General features: G+C 37.9%; 1 protein-coding gene across 2 annotated transcripts in view; it reads left to right on the top strand.

The window, feature by feature from the left end:
- The window catches only part of dpy (fibrillin-like protein dumpy), a 324,918-nt gene that overhangs the window by 295,315 nt on the left and 13,055 nt on the right, over positions 1–16,548 (top strand). For both annotated transcript variants that reach the window (XM_074124745.1, XM_074124746.1), the window contains 29 exons: positions 504–830; positions 914–1,228; positions 1,309–1,644; positions 1,728–2,033; positions 2,124–2,429; positions 2,512–2,835; positions 2,918–3,244; positions 3,326–3,640; positions 3,716–4,048; positions 4,634–4,936; positions 5,033–5,338; positions 5,456–5,779; positions 5,868–6,197; positions 6,276–6,590; positions 6,732–7,064; positions 7,146–7,451; positions 7,533–7,838; positions 7,933–8,256; positions 8,342–8,671; positions 8,771–9,085; positions 9,168–9,503; positions 9,925–10,230; positions 10,330–10,635; positions 10,733–11,059; positions 12,897–13,232; positions 13,336–13,650; positions 15,250–15,522; positions 15,626–15,826; positions 15,919–16,269. In XM_074124745.1, coding sequence (XP_073980846.1) covers positions 504–830; positions 914–1,228; positions 1,309–1,644; positions 1,728–2,033; positions 2,124–2,429; positions 2,512–2,835; positions 2,918–3,244; positions 3,326–3,640; positions 3,716–4,048; positions 4,634–4,936; positions 5,033–5,338; positions 5,456–5,779; positions 5,868–6,197; positions 6,276–6,590; positions 6,732–7,064; positions 7,146–7,451; positions 7,533–7,838; positions 7,933–8,256; positions 8,342–8,671; positions 8,771–9,085; positions 9,168–9,503; positions 9,925–10,230; positions 10,330–10,635; positions 10,733–11,059; positions 12,897–13,232; positions 13,336–13,650; positions 15,250–15,522; positions 15,626–15,826; positions 15,919–16,269 — 9,132 coding nt within the window. The remainder of the gene's footprint in view (positions 1–503; positions 831–913; positions 1,229–1,308; positions 1,645–1,727; positions 2,034–2,123; positions 2,430–2,511; positions 2,836–2,917; positions 3,245–3,325; positions 3,641–3,715; positions 4,049–4,633; positions 4,937–5,032; positions 5,339–5,455; positions 5,780–5,867; positions 6,198–6,275; positions 6,591–6,731; positions 7,065–7,145; positions 7,452–7,532; positions 7,839–7,932; positions 8,257–8,341; positions 8,672–8,770; positions 9,086–9,167; positions 9,504–9,924; positions 10,231–10,329; positions 10,636–10,732; positions 11,060–12,896; positions 13,233–13,335; positions 13,651–15,249; positions 15,523–15,625; positions 15,827–15,918; positions 16,270–16,548) is intronic.

Here is a 16,548-nt window from a genome sequence, read left to right as displayed (position 1 = left end):
ATACTCGAATTTATTTCAAACTTTGGCATTTTCAGTCAAGTAAAATAAAAAAGCTCTCCATTTACAGCCTAGTCTTATGTTCTAACAGATGAGCCTGCCCCTATCAGACCCATTCTATTGCACTCTAACTTGAATTAGACCCAAGAAAGTTGAAGTGCTTTTATTCGAATATTCCATTTTATTTCATCACCCTGGACTATTTAGTTTTTTGATTAAACCAGTTTAAGCAGTTCAAAAGCGAGTAAATCCCATTCCCCATCTAACTATCTAACGCATTATTCACTTTAGGGAGAGGAGAAAAAATATTCTTCAGTACCTTAAATTGAATCAACACTATTAGCGTTATTAGTTCCAAAAACGATTTGAAAAATGTCTTATGGAAATCACAAAAAAAGGTACCATTCTCAATTTCCCTGTTTAAATTTCTTCCAAATATTTTGCTAGCTATTTAAAAAAGAAAAAAAACCAAACTCATAAGACATAATTATACTTTCCCATAACAGCCGAACCACTTCCGCAAGAAAGACCGACACCATGTCAACCATCGCCGTGTGGAGCGAATGCTGTGTGTAGAGAACAGAATGGAGCAGGATCTTGTACTTGTTTACCAGAATATATTGGAAACCCCTATGAAGGTTGTAGACCGGAATGTGTACTGAACACAGATTGTGCACCAAATAAAGCCTGCATTAGGAATAAATGTAAAGATCCATGTCCGGGAACTTGTGGACAGAATGCTGAATGTCAGGTTGTAAACCATCTACCGTCTTGTACCTGTTTCGCCGGATATACTGGTGATCCATTTAGATATTGCAATGTGATACCTACAAGTAAGATATAGTTTCTATATTTCCTTTAAGTATCTTTAACAGTCTTAAAGTGTATATAGTTAATTCCATAATTATCTCGTTAGCTGTGGAACAAGCTCCAGTAGATCCTTGCAATCCTTCACCGTGCGGACCGAACAGCCAATGTAAAGTAAACAATGGTCAGGCGATATGTTCCTGTTTGCCAGAATATGTGGGTGCACCACCCGGATGCAGACCAGAATGTGTTGTCAGTACTGAGTGTGCTGCGAATAAGGCTTGTGTGAATCAGAAATGTAAAGATCCTTGCCCTGGAACTTGTGGACAGAATGCTCAATGCCAAGTGATCAATCATAGTCCAATTTGTAGTTGTAGATCTGGATTTACCGGGGATCCATTCTCTAGATGTTACCCGGTTCCTAGTAAGTTTTAAATAGCCAAGTTTCATTTATCCTTATTACATCGTAAAGAAATGTATAAGTGTATGGTTTTTTTCTTTTAGAACCAGCTCCACCACCAGTATCACAGGCCCCAATAAATCCTTGCGTACCGTCGCCTTGTGGCCCATATTCGCAGTGTAGAGACGTTCACGGAACTCCTTCATGTTCTTGTCTACCAGAATACACAGGTTCACCGCCGAACTGTAGGCCAGAGTGTTCAATAAACGCCGAGTGTGCCAGCAATTTGGCATGTATGAGAGAAAAGTGTAGAGATCCATGTCCAGGATCGTGTGGCAGTGGTGCCAGATGCAGTGTTATCAATCACACGCCAACTTGCACTTGTCCTGAAGGATATACAGGAGATCCATTTACAAACTGTTACCCAAAACCACCTCCACGTAAGAAACTATAGACTCTTGTTCCTTTTTGAATGTTGGACTATAATAAGAAGGCGCCCTTTAATTGTTCCTTTACTTCGCAGCTGTTGAACCTGTGGAAGCAGATCCTTGCAATCCATCACCTTGCGGATCTAATGCGGAATGTAACGATGGAGTGTGTACATGTTTGCCGGAATACCAGGGTGATCCATACACTGGATGCCGTCCTGAATGTGTCATGAACAATGACTGTCCACGTGATAAGGCATGTATAAGAAACAAGTGTACAGATCCTTGTAGAGGAACTTGTGGCCAAAACGCAGTCTGTGAAGTGATCAATCATATACCTATTTGTCGCTGCCCTGATGGAATGTCTGGTAATCCGTTCGTACAATGTCAAACCTTTGCAGGTGCGCAGTTATAAATGTAGTTCTCATTGTATTGGCAAACTAGTTCATAATCGTAGATGAATGCGTTATTTCTACTCTAATGTTTTGCAGCTCCCGTTGAAACTAATCCATGTCAGCCATCACCTTGCGGGCCGTACAGTCAGTGCCGTGCAGTTAACGGGCAGTCTGTATGCTCTTGCTTGGCTGGATACAAAGGAATGCCACCGTCTTGTAGACCAGAGTGTGTTGTTAACTCGGATTGTGGACACAATGAAGCTTGTAGTAATCAGAAATGTAGAAACCCGTGTCCAGGAACGTGCGGAGTCGGAGCCCGCTGTGAAGTTGTAAACCATAATCCAATATGTAGCTGTCCTTCTCGATATACTGGGGATCCATTCGTTAGATGCCATCCCATCCGTAAGTTTTTTGGATATGTCTTACCCAATTTCAACTTGTGTAACAATCATGCGGTTATATTAATTTCTTCAATTTTTGACAGCACCGCAACCAGTGCTGGAAACACCAACAAATCCTTGCATACCATCACCTTGCGGTCCACATTCTCAGTGCAAACAATCTGGTGGAAGTCCATCTTGTTCTTGTCTTGAAGGATATTCTGGCGTTCCACCGAACTGTCGTCCAGAGTGTGTAAGCAACAGTGAATGTTCTAGTCATTTGGCGTGTGTAAATCAAAAATGTAAAGATCCATGTCCAGGAATTTGTGGAACTAATGCGATATGTCGAGTGGTTAGCCATACTCCTCAATGTTTCTGCTCTGAAGGATTCACTGGAGATCCATTCTCGCAATGTACACTCAAACAATGTAAGCTTCTAAACCAATAATTTTTCCTACGGATGTGGAAGGAATTAAAGGATCTCTACAGTCATAATTATGGTTTTTACAGCTGAACCACTTCCGCAAGAAAGACCGACACCATGTCAACCATCGCCATGTGGAGCGAATGCTGTGTGTAGAGAACAGAATGGAGCCGGTTCTTGTACTTGTTTGCCTGAATATATTGGAAACCCCTATGAAGGTTGTAGACCGGAATGTGTACTCAACACCGATTGTGCACCAAATAAAGCCTGCGTTAGAAACAAATGTCAAGATCCTTGTCCAGGAACTTGTGGACAGAATGCTGAATGTCAGGTTGTAAACCATCTACCGTCTTGTACCTGTTTCGCCGGATATACTGGCGATCCATTTAGATTTTGCAATGTGATACCTACACGTAAGATATAGTTTCTATTTTTCCTTCAAGTATCAAACAGTCTTAAAGTATATATAGTTAATGCCATATTTATCTCGTTAGCGGTAGAACAAGCTCCAGTAGATCCTTGCAATCCTTCACCGTGCGGACCGAACAGCCAGTGTAAAGTAAACAATGGTCAGGCGATATGCTCCTGTTTGCCAGAATATGTGGGTGCACCACCAGGATGCAGACCAGAATGTGTTGTCAGTACGGAGTGTGCTTCGAATAAGGCTTGTGTGAATCAGAAATGTAAAGATCCTTGCCCTGGAACTTGTGGACAGGATGCTCAATGCCAAGTGATCAATCATAGTCCAATTTGTAGTTGTAGATCTGGATTTACCGGCGATCCATTCTCCTATTGTCGTCCAATTCCACGTAATTATTATCAATTTTTTTTAGAGTTAGTTATTTATTTTTAGTATTAAATTTTCATTTCCAAATGAATTTCAGCTCCACCAGTTGAGGCTCCTATTTATAAGGATCCTTGTATACCTTCTCCTTGTGGACCTTTCTCTCAATGTAGAAACGTTGGCGATTCTCCATCTTGCAGTTGTCTTCCAGAATACACTGGTTCGCCTCCAAACTGTCGACCGGAATGTACCATAAGTGCAGAGTGTGCCAGCAATTTGGCATGTATGAGAGAAAAGTGTAGAGATCCATGTCCAGGATCGTGTGGCAGTGGTGCCAGATGCAGTGTTATAAATCATACTCCAACTTGTACTTGTCCTGAAGGATATACAGGAGATCCATTTTCATTTTGTGTTGAAAAACCACCACCTTCTCGTAAGTAGAGTTTATTTAAAAATTTTGTTCCGAGTTAGTTCTTTTTTTCAATAGAAATCCTAGTTGTTTTAGTAGTCTTCCTTTGTTTTGTTTTGATTGTGATCCTGTTTTGACTATTAGGGTTTTTTCTTAATTTAGAATAATAATTAACATCCCTGTAATTAGTTTTTTATTAAATTAATATTCTTTGAATTACTGGATATACGATTATTTTCCTGCAAAGAACAAAACATAAATTGTAGCTATAAACGTGTCCTCTTAGGTGGATAATTGATTATCTTTGATTTTATCCGTTGAAGTACGCGTGTATTCCTGCCCGATTTTGGACTTATGTCTATCACAAGAACAGATTGATAAGTTTCATATAGAGATTTCGTCTTTACTTAAGTTCTCGCACTCCACTTGCTGATACATTCCTTTTATATCTGTTCATGTGTTCTTTTTTTTAATTCCTCTTATGGAAACGTGTCATTTCAGGATCAAAGTCAGTTAGAACACCATTCAAAGTAGGGAAATATCTTGTTTTGTTTTGTTTTTTTTGTTGGAATAGCTTCCTTCTTGTAATATTCTATTTTTGTATTTTAGCTGAGCCAGTAGAAAGTGATCCATGCAATCCAAATCCTTGCGGTATAAACGCTAATTGTAATAATGGAGTATGTACATGTTTACCGGAATATCAAGGAGATCCGTATACGGAATGTCGTCCAGAATGTATATTGAACACTGAATGTCCACACAATAAAGCTTGTATTCGCAACAAGTGTACAGATCCATGTCCAGGCACTTGTGGTCAGAATGCATTGTGTGAAACAGTAAACCATATACCAATTTGTCGTTGTCCAGATGGTATGTCAGGAAATCCGTTCATTCAATGTCAAATAGTTCAAGGTAATAACTGTAGCTTCTTTTTTTTAAATTTATTCGTAATAGATTTTTGACCAAATTGAGACATATTTAAACGATATTTTGAATATAAAATTACAGCCGCTGTTGTGACAAATCCATGTCAACCATCGCCGTGTGGTCCTTACAGTCAATGTCGTCCAGTAAATGGTCAGTCAGTGTGTTCATGTTTGGCTGGTTATAAAGGAATGCCACCAAGTTGTCGGCCGGAATGTGTTGTCAACTCCGAATGTGGACGTAATGAAGACTGTAATAATCAAAAATGTAGAAACCCTTGTCCTGGTTCTTGTGGGGTTGCTGCACGATGTGAAGTGATAAATCATAATCCAATCTGTAGTTGTCCACCACGATATACTGGTGACCCATTCGTTAGATGTCATCCAATACGTAAGACCATAATTTAAAAGAATTTAAAGAATAAAATAACTTCTTCAAACTTGTCTTATATATCACTTGATTTTTATTAATATTTTTCTTTATTTCTTCTCATTCTTTGCTATATAGCCGAGAAACCAGTACAACAGGCACCTACTGACCCTTGCACACCATCTCCTTGTGGAGCTAATGCACAATGCAAAGTATCCGGACAATCTCCGTCATGTTCTTGCTTACCAGACTATTCTGGAACACCTCCATTCTGCCGACCAGAGTGTATCAGCAACAGTGAATGTTCCAGCCATCTGGCTTGTATAAATCAAAAATGTAAAGATCCTTGTCCAGGAATCTGTGGTCCAAGCGCAGTGTGTCGCGTAATCAGTCATACCCCACAGTGTACTTGTTCTGAAGGCTATTTTGGAGATCCTTTCACTCAGTGTATTTTGAAGCAATGTAAGTTTTTTTTTTTCTTTCTACAAAAAGAAAAATCAATACTTCATAATCATGCTTATTTACAATTATTATTCGATCCATATATTAGCTGAGCCTGTTCCACAAGAAAGACCAACACCATGCCAACCATCGCCTTGTGGAGCGAATGCTGTCTGTAGAGAACAAAATGGAGCCGGATCTTGTACTTGTTTGCCCGAATATATTGGAAACCCCTATGAAGGTTGTAGACCGGAATGTGTACTCAACACAGATTGTGCTCCAAATAAAGCATGCATTAGGAACAAATGTCAAGATCCTTGTCCGGGAACGTGTGGACAGAATGCAGAATGTCAGGTTGTAAACCATCTACCGTCTTGTACTTGCTTTGTCGGGTATACAGGCGATCCTTTCAGATATTGCAACGTTATACCTCCACAACGTAAGATTTAGTTAGGACTTTTTCTTGAAGTATCGCACATTTTTTTTTACGTTAAGTTGATTCTTATTTTCTTGTTAGCTGTAGAACAAGCTCCAGTAGATCCTTGTAACCCGTCACCGTGCGGACCGAACAGCCAATGTAGAGTAAACAATGGTCAGGCGATATGCTCCTGTTTGCCAGAATATGTGGGTGCACCACCAGGATGCAGACCAGAATGTGTTGTCAGTACGGAGTGTGCTTCGAATAAGGCTTGTGTGAATCAGAAATGTAAAGATCCATGTCCCGGAACATGTGGCCACAACGCACAGTGTCAAGTAATCAACCATAGTCCAATTTGTAGCTGCAGATCTGGTTTTACGGGTGATCCGTTTTCTCAGTGTCTACCAATTCCACGTAATTTTCTTTTATAGATTTTCATTTTTTTATCTATAGTTGTTTCATGATGTTTATACATTTTCTGGAGTCTAATTAATCAGAACTAAAATTTAAAGTCTTGATGACATATATTGACTCTTTTCCTTTACAAACTTTCAGCACCTCCTCCACCAAAGGAAGTACTGCCGGTCAATCCTTGCTATCCATCACCTTGTGGGCCATTCTCCCAGTGCAGGGACATACACGGTACTCCTTCATGTTCTTGTCTACCAGAATACACAGGTTCACCGCCGAACTGTAGGCCAGAGTGTTCAATAAACGCTGAGTGTGCCAGCAATTTGGCATGTATGAGAGAAAAATGTAGAGATCCATGTCCAGGCTCATGTGGCAGTGGAGCCAGATGCAGTGTTATCAACCATACGCCAACTTGCACTTGTCCTGAAGGATATACAGGAGATCCATTTACTAACTGTTACCCAAAACCTCCACCTCGTAAGAATTCTTTTTATTGATTTGTTTTATGTTAATAGTTGTTTATAGACATTTTCTGATTTATTATAAACGAAATTTCAGCCGTCGAGCCAGTAGAAGCTGATCCATGTAATCCATCGCCTTGTGGTTCCAACGCTGAATGTAACAATGGGGTGTGTACATGCTTGCCTGAGTACCAGGGTGATCCGTATACAGGCTGTCGTCCGGAATGTGTGCTAAATACTGATTGCGTGTTCAATAAAGCGTGTATAAGAAATAAATGTGCAGATCCATGTCCAGGAATATGCGGAATAGACGCTCTTTGTGAAGTTACCAATCACATACCAGTTTGTCGTTGTCCTGACCAAATGTCTGGAAACCCTTTTATTCAATGTAGACCCTTAGAAGGTATAACATCTTTTTTTTTTCTTTTTTTTTAGTAGCAAAAATTAATTTTATTTGTTACAAAAAACAAAAAACCTTTTGCAGCTCCAGTTCAAACAAATCCATGTCAACCTTCACCATGTGGCCCGTACAGTCAATGTCGACCAGTCAATAGCCAGTCTGTTTGCTCTTGTCTAGCGGGATATAGAGGAATACCTCCAACTTGTAGGCCTGAATGTGTTGTCAACTCTGATTGTGGAAGAAGCGAAGCTTGTAGTAACCAGAAATGTAGAAACCCATGTCCAGGAACATGCGGAGTAGGAGCACGTTGTGAAGTGGTAAATCACAATCCGATATGTAGTTGTCCGGCGCGATATACTGGCGATCCATTCGTAAGATGCCACCCGATTCGTAAGTTTAGTTTTTACAAATTACGTTAAATGATGGGTCCTTTTACAATCTTAAGGAGGAAAATAAAAATTTTAAAATCATGAATCTTGTCTAGCACCAACGCCAGTTCAACAAAAGCCGACTGATTCTTGCATTCCATCACCATGCGGTCCAAATTCACAGTGCAAGTTGTCCGGAGAGAGTCCATCTTGTTCTTGCTTAGAAGGATATCTCGGCCTACCACCAAATTGTCGACCTGAGTGTGTCAGCAACAGTGAATGTTCCAGTCATCTAGCATGTGTTAATCAAAAATGTAAAGATCCATGTCCAGGAATATGTGGATCAAATGCAGTTTGCCGGGTAGTCAGTCACACACCACAATGTTTCTGTTCGGAAGGTTATACAGGAGATCCATTCTCCCATTGTACTATCAAACAATGTAGGTTGAAGGTTTTCTTTTCAATGTTTTTTATCATTGCAACTGTTGTATGTCTGTCCCTACTCAACGATGTGATTTTTCACAGCCGAACCAATTCCTCAAGAAATACCTACACCATGTCACCCTTCGCCATGTGGTGCGAACGCTATATGTAGAGAACAAAATGGAGCCGGTTCTTGTACTTGTTTGCCCGAATATATTGGAAATCCTTACGAAGGTTGTAGACCGGAATGTGTCCTGAACACAGATTGTGCTCCAAATAAAGCCTGCATTAGGAACAAATGTCAAGATCCTTGTCCGGGAACGTGTGGACAGAATGCAGAATGTCAAGTAGTAAACCATCTACCGTCTTGTACCTGTTGGCCCGGATATACAGGAGATCCATTCAGATATTGCAACATTATACCACCGCCACGTAAGAGTTGGATTTTAAAAATATTAATTCTTGGTTAGAAAGTGTCATTTTGCTAAAGAAATTGAATAAAATGTAATCTTCGTTATTTTCTCTTGTTAGCGGTAGAACAAGCTCCAGTAGATCCTTGTAATCCTTCGCCTTGCGGACCGAACAGCCAATGTAGAGTGAACAATGGTCAGGCTATATGCTCCTGTTTGCCAGAATATATGGGTGCACCACCAGGATGTAGACCAGAATGTGTTGTTAGTACAGAGTGTGCTTCGAATAAGGCTTGTGTGAATCAGAAATGTAAAGATCCATGTCCAGGAACTTGTGGACAGAATGCTCAATGCCAAGTGATCAATCACAGTCCAATTTGTAGCTGCAGATCTGGATTTACCGGTGATCCATTCACTCTCTGTCGTCCAATACCACGTAATAATTCTTTTCTCTTTTTCGTTTTTTATGATTGAGTATTTTTGCCTTGGTTTCTATTTTTCTAATTCTTAATTTCCAGCCGCTCAACCTCCACCTGCAGTTAGTGTAACAAAGAATCCTTGCTATCCATCACCATGTGGTCCATTTTCCCAATGCAGGGACATTGGTGGTAGTCCTTCATGTACCTGTCTGCCAGAATATCGAGGAGCACCTCCTAACTGTAGGCCAGAGTGTTCTATTAATGCTGAATGTGCCAGCAATCTAGCATGTATGAGAGAAAAGTGTAGAGATCCATGTCCAGGATCTTGTGGAACTGGAGCAATTTGTAAGGTTATCAATCATGTACCTGTTTGTACCTGCCAGGAGGGTTATACTGGAGATCCGTTCACTAATTGTTATCCTAAACCTCCGCCACGTAAGAATTATTTATTAAGAATTAGCTTTGGCTGTAATACACTATAAAAGTTCTTTGGCCTGATCTTTTATTTTCTTTTGGGTTGGTAGAAGTTAAAAATATGAATTTACTGCAAGATCTTGAATCATAAATCGCTGAATTATAACGGGAAATTCCAATTGTATTTATATATAAATGGAATTATAAAAACTAAGGTGATTATAAGAAGGTAGCCACATTTGCAAAACTTATGACTCTGAATGTTACGTCAACATAGTCGTAGAATATTCTGTGATCACAGTCTGCATTAATCTATTAAATGGTCATTGTAGAACTTTTATTGTGTAATGCCGATCTTATTTTGCATTCAGATCAATGCATTATGCTGTGTTTTTATGACTCCAACAGAGCTTTTTTTTTTTTTTTGTTTTAAACCTTCCAGCTGTTGAACCAGTGCAAGCAGATAATTGCAATCCGTCACCATGTGGTCCTAATAGCCAGTGTAAGGATGGTATTTGTACTTGTCTACCAGACTATCAGGGTGATCCGTATAGAGGATGTCGTCCGGAGTGTGTATTAAATGATGACTGTCCAAGAGATAAAGCCTGCATTAGAAATAAGTGTAAAGATCCTTGCCCAGGAACTTGTGGACAGAATGCTTTATGTGAAGTAATAAATCATATACCAATATGTAGTTGTCCTGATGGAATGTCAGGAAATCCATTTTTACAGTGTGTACCATTCCAAGGTAGTTTTCTTTTTTGTAATTGTTCAGTAAAAAGTTCAGAAAATTATGGTAAATTTTTGAAATTTTAATTTATTTTTTTTTTTAATTACTTTCTTATAGCTCCACCAGTAACGAAACCTTGTTTACCATCACCTTGCGGTCCGAACAGTATTTGCAAAGAGATAAACAATCATGCTATCTGCACGTGCTTGCCTAATTACATAGGAAGTCCGCCAGTTTGTAGGCCGGAATGTGTGGTCAGCTCTGAATGTCAATTAAATAAGGCATGTTCAAATCTTCGCTGTATTGATCCTTGTCCAGGCACTTGTGGTGCATCTGCTGAATGTTCTGTGATCAATCATTCTCCGATTTGTAAATGTCCTCTGTCGTACACTGGTGATCCTTTCACTCATTGTTATAAAATAAGTAAGTTCTGATGACATTTTTTTTGTAGTTTGTTTCATTTTTGTGTTAGTTTCCAGAGCTATAATTTTGTTTAAAAAAAAAAAAAATTGTATTTCAGTTGAACATCCAACAGTAATCCCACCACAAAATCCATGCATACCATCACCCTGTGGGCCTAATTCCCAGTGTAGAAGATTAGAGAATGATAGCCCATCATGTTCATGTTTAGAAGGTTTCATTGGTAATCCGCCAAATTGTCGTCCAGAATGTATCTCGAATATGGAATGTAGTCCACAACTGGCTTGTATTGCTCAACATTGTCGAGATCCTTGTCCAGGATCATGTGGGGCCAATGCTGAATGTCGTGTAATCAGTCATACTCCTAACTGTTACTGCCCGCCAGGATATACAGGAGATCCGTTTTCCAACTGTGTGTTGATGCCAAGTGAGATCATTTTTCATTTCATTTTGTTGTAGTTGTATAGTTTACTAAAAGTACTATAAAAAGTATTTTGTTGAGTTCAGTTTTTATTAAATCAACTGTTGCATGGTATACTGTGGTACATTTGTCTTTTTAGCATGTATTTTTATTGCATGGTTTTATAATTTTTATTTTGCATGATATTGATGGTGCATGAAATCAATAAGAATAGTTAATATTAATTTTATCATAATAATGTACAGTTTTAAAATATTAAAAAAATAAATTCTAATTACATTTTAAGTAATTTTTTTTAAATTTAATTTAACAAAATTGTAGTTTTAATAAAATAAGATTAAATTTTTCCTCAGAATTAGTAGAATAACAAGTTGTCTTTTACTTTACATAATCGAACTAGAGTATAATAAAAAAAAAACACGCAAACTGTTACTATTAAAAAAGATCTGGTTTTGTTGAATTAAAATATTTCACAGTTTAATAATTAAAAAAATTTTATAATAGTATTGCCAGTCAGATTCTTTGAATTTAATTTTGTGATAATGCGAACACTGATCTTAAAACATTTTCGGTGAGGCAACATTGCCATTAGTAATGTCTGATAAGATTATCAGATTATCGATAAAAATATCGAGTTCACTGTTTTAGTACTTGGGTGGAACAGTAGTCAGTTGCCTGCATTATTTAGTCAGTTGCGTGTATTATCTATTGCCCCACTAGTTACTTCGTTTCACAGTTTGTTTGAGAAGATTATAATATCCAATAAATTATGATTTCACAATCGGTGAAGCAATAATGAATTCCCAACTTATAAAGTTTGTGGCAGTAAAAATTACGAACAGGTATTACTTATTTCTTTGTCCTCCTAAAAAAGTGTATATTCCATTGAATGCTAGGCTATACATTTTAATAACAATTTGTCAATGTAAACAAATAAGTAAATAAAAAATGTTTATAACAATAATAATTCCATTGAATGCTAATAAATTAACTATACAATATTTTTGGTAGAATGAAATTACCGAAGATAATTGTCATTAAACTTTCATTGGGGCTTTTTCTAATTTCTATTTCTAGTTTTCAAAGATTACAGTGAGCCTACATTCAGATATTGTCATTTAAAACCAAATACTTTACCAATAGTATCGTGGTTTTTTCAAAAAGAAGACTGTCACAAACTGTTTTAGAATTTAATGCTGAACTTCAAGTTCCTTCGTATGTAATTCAGCACACTAGTCTGAACCAAATTTGGATTTGTATAGTTAAAGATTTATCTGTATGGAAAGAAATAATTTAAACAAAATTTTAATTCCAAAACTGTCTGTTAAGGGTCGACAATTTTTGATAAAATCAGTTGTGGGTTTGATTAAGTATGAATTGTTTCAATGACTAATCTGTGTAGGTTCGAAACGGTTTAATGAAAAAAAAAGGTTTGTGACAGGAAGTATGGTGTGTATTAAATCCTTTTTTAAGGAATTAAATTTAAACAGGAATTAAGATTAAAGATGTCGATTACAGGGAAGTAGGGTTAAGTTTAGATTTAAAATTTTAATAAACATTTTAAGTACGGACTGATCGAATTTAACAGTAATTCTCCTTTCTTATACGTCTTTAATTAAATAAAGAAGCGACGCATTGTTTTTGTAGTTATTAAATTTTTGAACTACCCAACTTAAATTGTTTTTCCTAGTACATAATTTTTTAATTACGACTATTTGATAAACAATTTTGGTAGTTATGCATGGCATGTTTTTAAAATCATATTTTTGCATGGTATGTACAACAATCAGTTTTATAAATATATACAGAAATTAAAACTGTTTTTTCTATCATGCTTTTCCAGAGGAACCACCAAAAGTTACAAAACCAGTGAATCCATGTTTACCATCACCATGTGGACCGAATGCAGTTTGCCGAATCGAAGGTACATACGCTGTATGCGAATGCTCGCCAGAATATCAAGGAAATCCTTACGAAGGATGTCGACCAGAATGTGTGGTCAGTTCGGATTGTGCGATGAGTCGAGCTTGTATACGAAACAAATGTAGAGATCCATGCCCTGGTACATGTGGACTGTCAGCTATTTGTACAGTTTCCAATCACATACCAATCTGTACTTGTCCAGAAGGTTATGAAGGAAATGCTTTCACTATCTGCACGCCAGTTACTAAACCACCACGTAAGTATTCTGTATTTATTTTTACAGTTAATTATAATTACAGTTCCCTACAGTCTACAAATAAATCGTGAAAATATATCTCAAAGTAAACTTTATTTTCCAGCTGAAGTACAAGATCCATGTATCCCATCACCTTGTGGTCCGAACACACAATGCAGAAAGGTGAACGACAACGCTGTATGCTCCTGTCTTCCGGGATTCCAAGGCGTTGCAAGTGGTACCATCGGTTGCCGTCCTGAGTGCGTTATCAGTCCAGATTGCCCCAGAAATAGGGCCTGCGTTAACAACAAGTGTGTAGATCCTTGTCCAGGAGTCTGCGGTTATCTGGCTGTATGCCATGTAGTCAATCACAGTCCAATTTGTTCATGTCCACCGCAGTACAACGGCGACCCGTTTGTAGAATGTCAGCAGATACCAGGTAAGTTATTATCTTAGTAAGTTTTCTTTAATGTAGCGATGACTTTTTATCAGTGAAATAGGAATAGAGCGAACCTGTGTGTAACTCCTAAGTGTTAGCGTCGAATCCCACGATAAAGTGCTCTTAACTATGGTGACTCTCTAAATATTGGGTTCATTCATTATTTTAAATGAAATGTAGCATTCCTATTGCCTTTCACATAAATTAGTCTAGATATTTAAGATAGTATCATTCATGTTCGTTTTGTTTGATATTTCGTTCATTTTCTGATTTACATTCTTTAAAATTGCCACACTTTTAACTTCTTATAAGGTTTCATTGTTTATTCAATTACTACGGAATTTCCATTAACAGACTGTTTAAAACTACCCATTGTTAATAGTATCCTCTTTCACGGATAGGAATCGGTACAATCTCTCAGACAAGACAAAAGTTAAGATCGGTAGAAATGAACTTCTGGAAAGATCGATTAGTTAAAATGATTGTGCTAGGATAAGAAATGAAGAAACAAGGAAAAAGAAGGTAGTATTAGTGGAATAGTCCAATCTTAGATAAGCTGTACAAAAACTGAGATGTGTAGGTAGGCAGGTGGTAGAAACAATGGCTAAGGAAAGGCTAAGAAGTGACCTAAATGAGAGGAAGTCAGCCCAAGATCGCAGAGGAGAAGTTTGAAAAACAGAAGGGTAGTGGGAAATGAATTGGTACACTTGACTGAAAAGCTGTAAAACCGTGTAATAGAATAGACATCAAACAGTAATTCAGTATTTTGTCATTAAAACTTTTAATATTAAATATCGAATAGATTCTATGACGATAATTGCGGTTATAAATCATGGCTCAATATCTGCTAGCAGTGTTGTGTCCGCGTAAGATTAGAAAAAGGATTCTGTAGATATGTGTATTTATTATAAAAATAAAATGGCGTTCTGCAAAATAGTTTTAATTTAAAATGAATAATAGCTGTCAAGAGCGTAAGAGAAAAGAGCAAGTTCGCGCTCAAAACTTGGAAACCAGATGAGATTGAGGTACAAATAAGTAAGTGAAGAAGACTCAATATCCAGGTTTTGAGGAACAATATGCCTGGACAGACCTGTGGAGATTAGACAATGAAAAATGAATAAGCTGAATAGTTTAGGAACACAATCACACTTTCTCTGGTCCCAAAACAATTTCGCGATAGGGAGGTTTAAGAATTGAACGATGAAGCTGTTGGGAAGTCACAGTTTTTATTATGAAGCTTGTTTATTTAGGCTCGAGGATTAGAGTTGTATAAAAGGATTAAATTGGTAGACTGAAATTTCTTCCCTCCAAGAGTAGGATGTAATTGAGCGTTTATAAAAACGTAGGCAGAAAATAAGCGCAGGATTTGTAGTGAAGTTGGGGACGGAGACGATGTGCAGCACTTCGTAGGTTAATATGCTCACTTAATGTTTAACCAATATTAGGTTTAGTGTATTCAGGAGAGATATGCTGTCCTTGGTACTACATAGGAGGAATCTGGATTGCTACTATTTCGCTGATGAAGGGTTGAAATAGTTACCTGCAATAAAAATTAAAACATGTATTTAAAAATACTAATTATTTCTTTCCCAAAAACAGTTGTACCCGACGATCCATGCAATCCATCACCTTGTGGACAAAATGGACAATGCCATGTGGTGAACGGTTTAGCCACTTGTATATATCCAGAATGTGTCATCAATCAAGATTGTCCTAGAGACAAGGCATGTTATTCACAAAAATGTAGAGATCCATGTCTAGGCGCTTGCGGATTAAATGCGATTTGCCAGACAGTTAACCATAAAGCAGTTTGTTCATGCCCGCGTGGTTATGTCGGCGAACCGAGGATTCAGTGTCAAGTTCAGCAACAAGGTAATTGATTTTTTTAAGTAAGAAGTTTTTTTAAATTATTTATTAGGATACTTTTTTTCTTCTTTTTTTAACATGTCTTTTTATTTTTTCTTAATCTTCGTAGAACTGCCCAAAGCGGAATGTAGTAGCGATCAGGAATGTGCCAACAACAAAGCTTGTATCAATCAAATATGCAGTGATCCATGTCAGCTGGCAACCACCAGCGTCTGTGCTTACAATGCTGAATGTCGGGTTCAGATGCACCGTCCAATCTGTGTTTGTCGCGAAGGTCTTACCGGCAATGCCCAGAATCAATGCTTTGATAGTGAGTGCAACGACGATTTACATGAAATATTTTCCTTAAATACTCGTTAGATAAAAGATTTCAACTAATTTGTTCTACTGTGTCTACTACAGTTGGCTGCCGATCAGACTCCGAATGTCCACCTTCAGAATCCTGTGTGAACAAAGAATGTGTAGACCCGTGTCGCTATACTCAATGCGGTACAGGCGCCACCTGCGTTGTGGTTGGTGGTAAGGCCAGGTGTCGCTGCCCGCCTGGATATTTTGGCGATAGTTTGGTACGTTGTGAACGTCCACAGTGTACATCGGATTCTGAATGCCCTTCACAGTTGGCTTGCCGAAATCTACGTTGTCAAAATCCTTGCTCTTGTGCAACAGATGCTTTGTGCACTGTGACAGCTCATGTTCCAACGTGCAGATGTCCGCCTGGATATATTGGAAATCCACATCAGACATGTTCTATAGGTAAGTTATTGGATAATATATTTCCATGAATTTATAAATCAAATTTTTATGCTTGAAAGCCTCTTCATAATGGAACACTAGATTTTCGGGCAGGTGCCTACAAACGTTTTACCTAATAGTTTAAAAACAAGTATTGCTTCGAATAAACGCCTATTCTTTCATAGAATTTTAAAAACGGATTAAGCACTAAATTCTCTTTGCCCGAATTGTTAGGCTAATAATCACCGTGTAATTTTTCCAACTTAAGATCGTATTTTCGTGCATCATTAGAGTTTAGTG

The sequence above is a fragment of the Rhodnius prolixus genome, unplaced genomic scaffold (genome assembly GCF_049639745.1).
Source record: "Rhodnius prolixus isolate KJV_2025 unplaced genomic scaffold, Rpr scaffold_3, whole genome shotgun sequence".
NCBI classification, from domain to species: domain Eukaryota; kingdom Metazoa; phylum Arthropoda; class Insecta; order Hemiptera; family Reduviidae; genus Rhodnius; species Rhodnius prolixus.
This window is presented reverse-complemented; position numbering and strand designations above follow the sequence as displayed.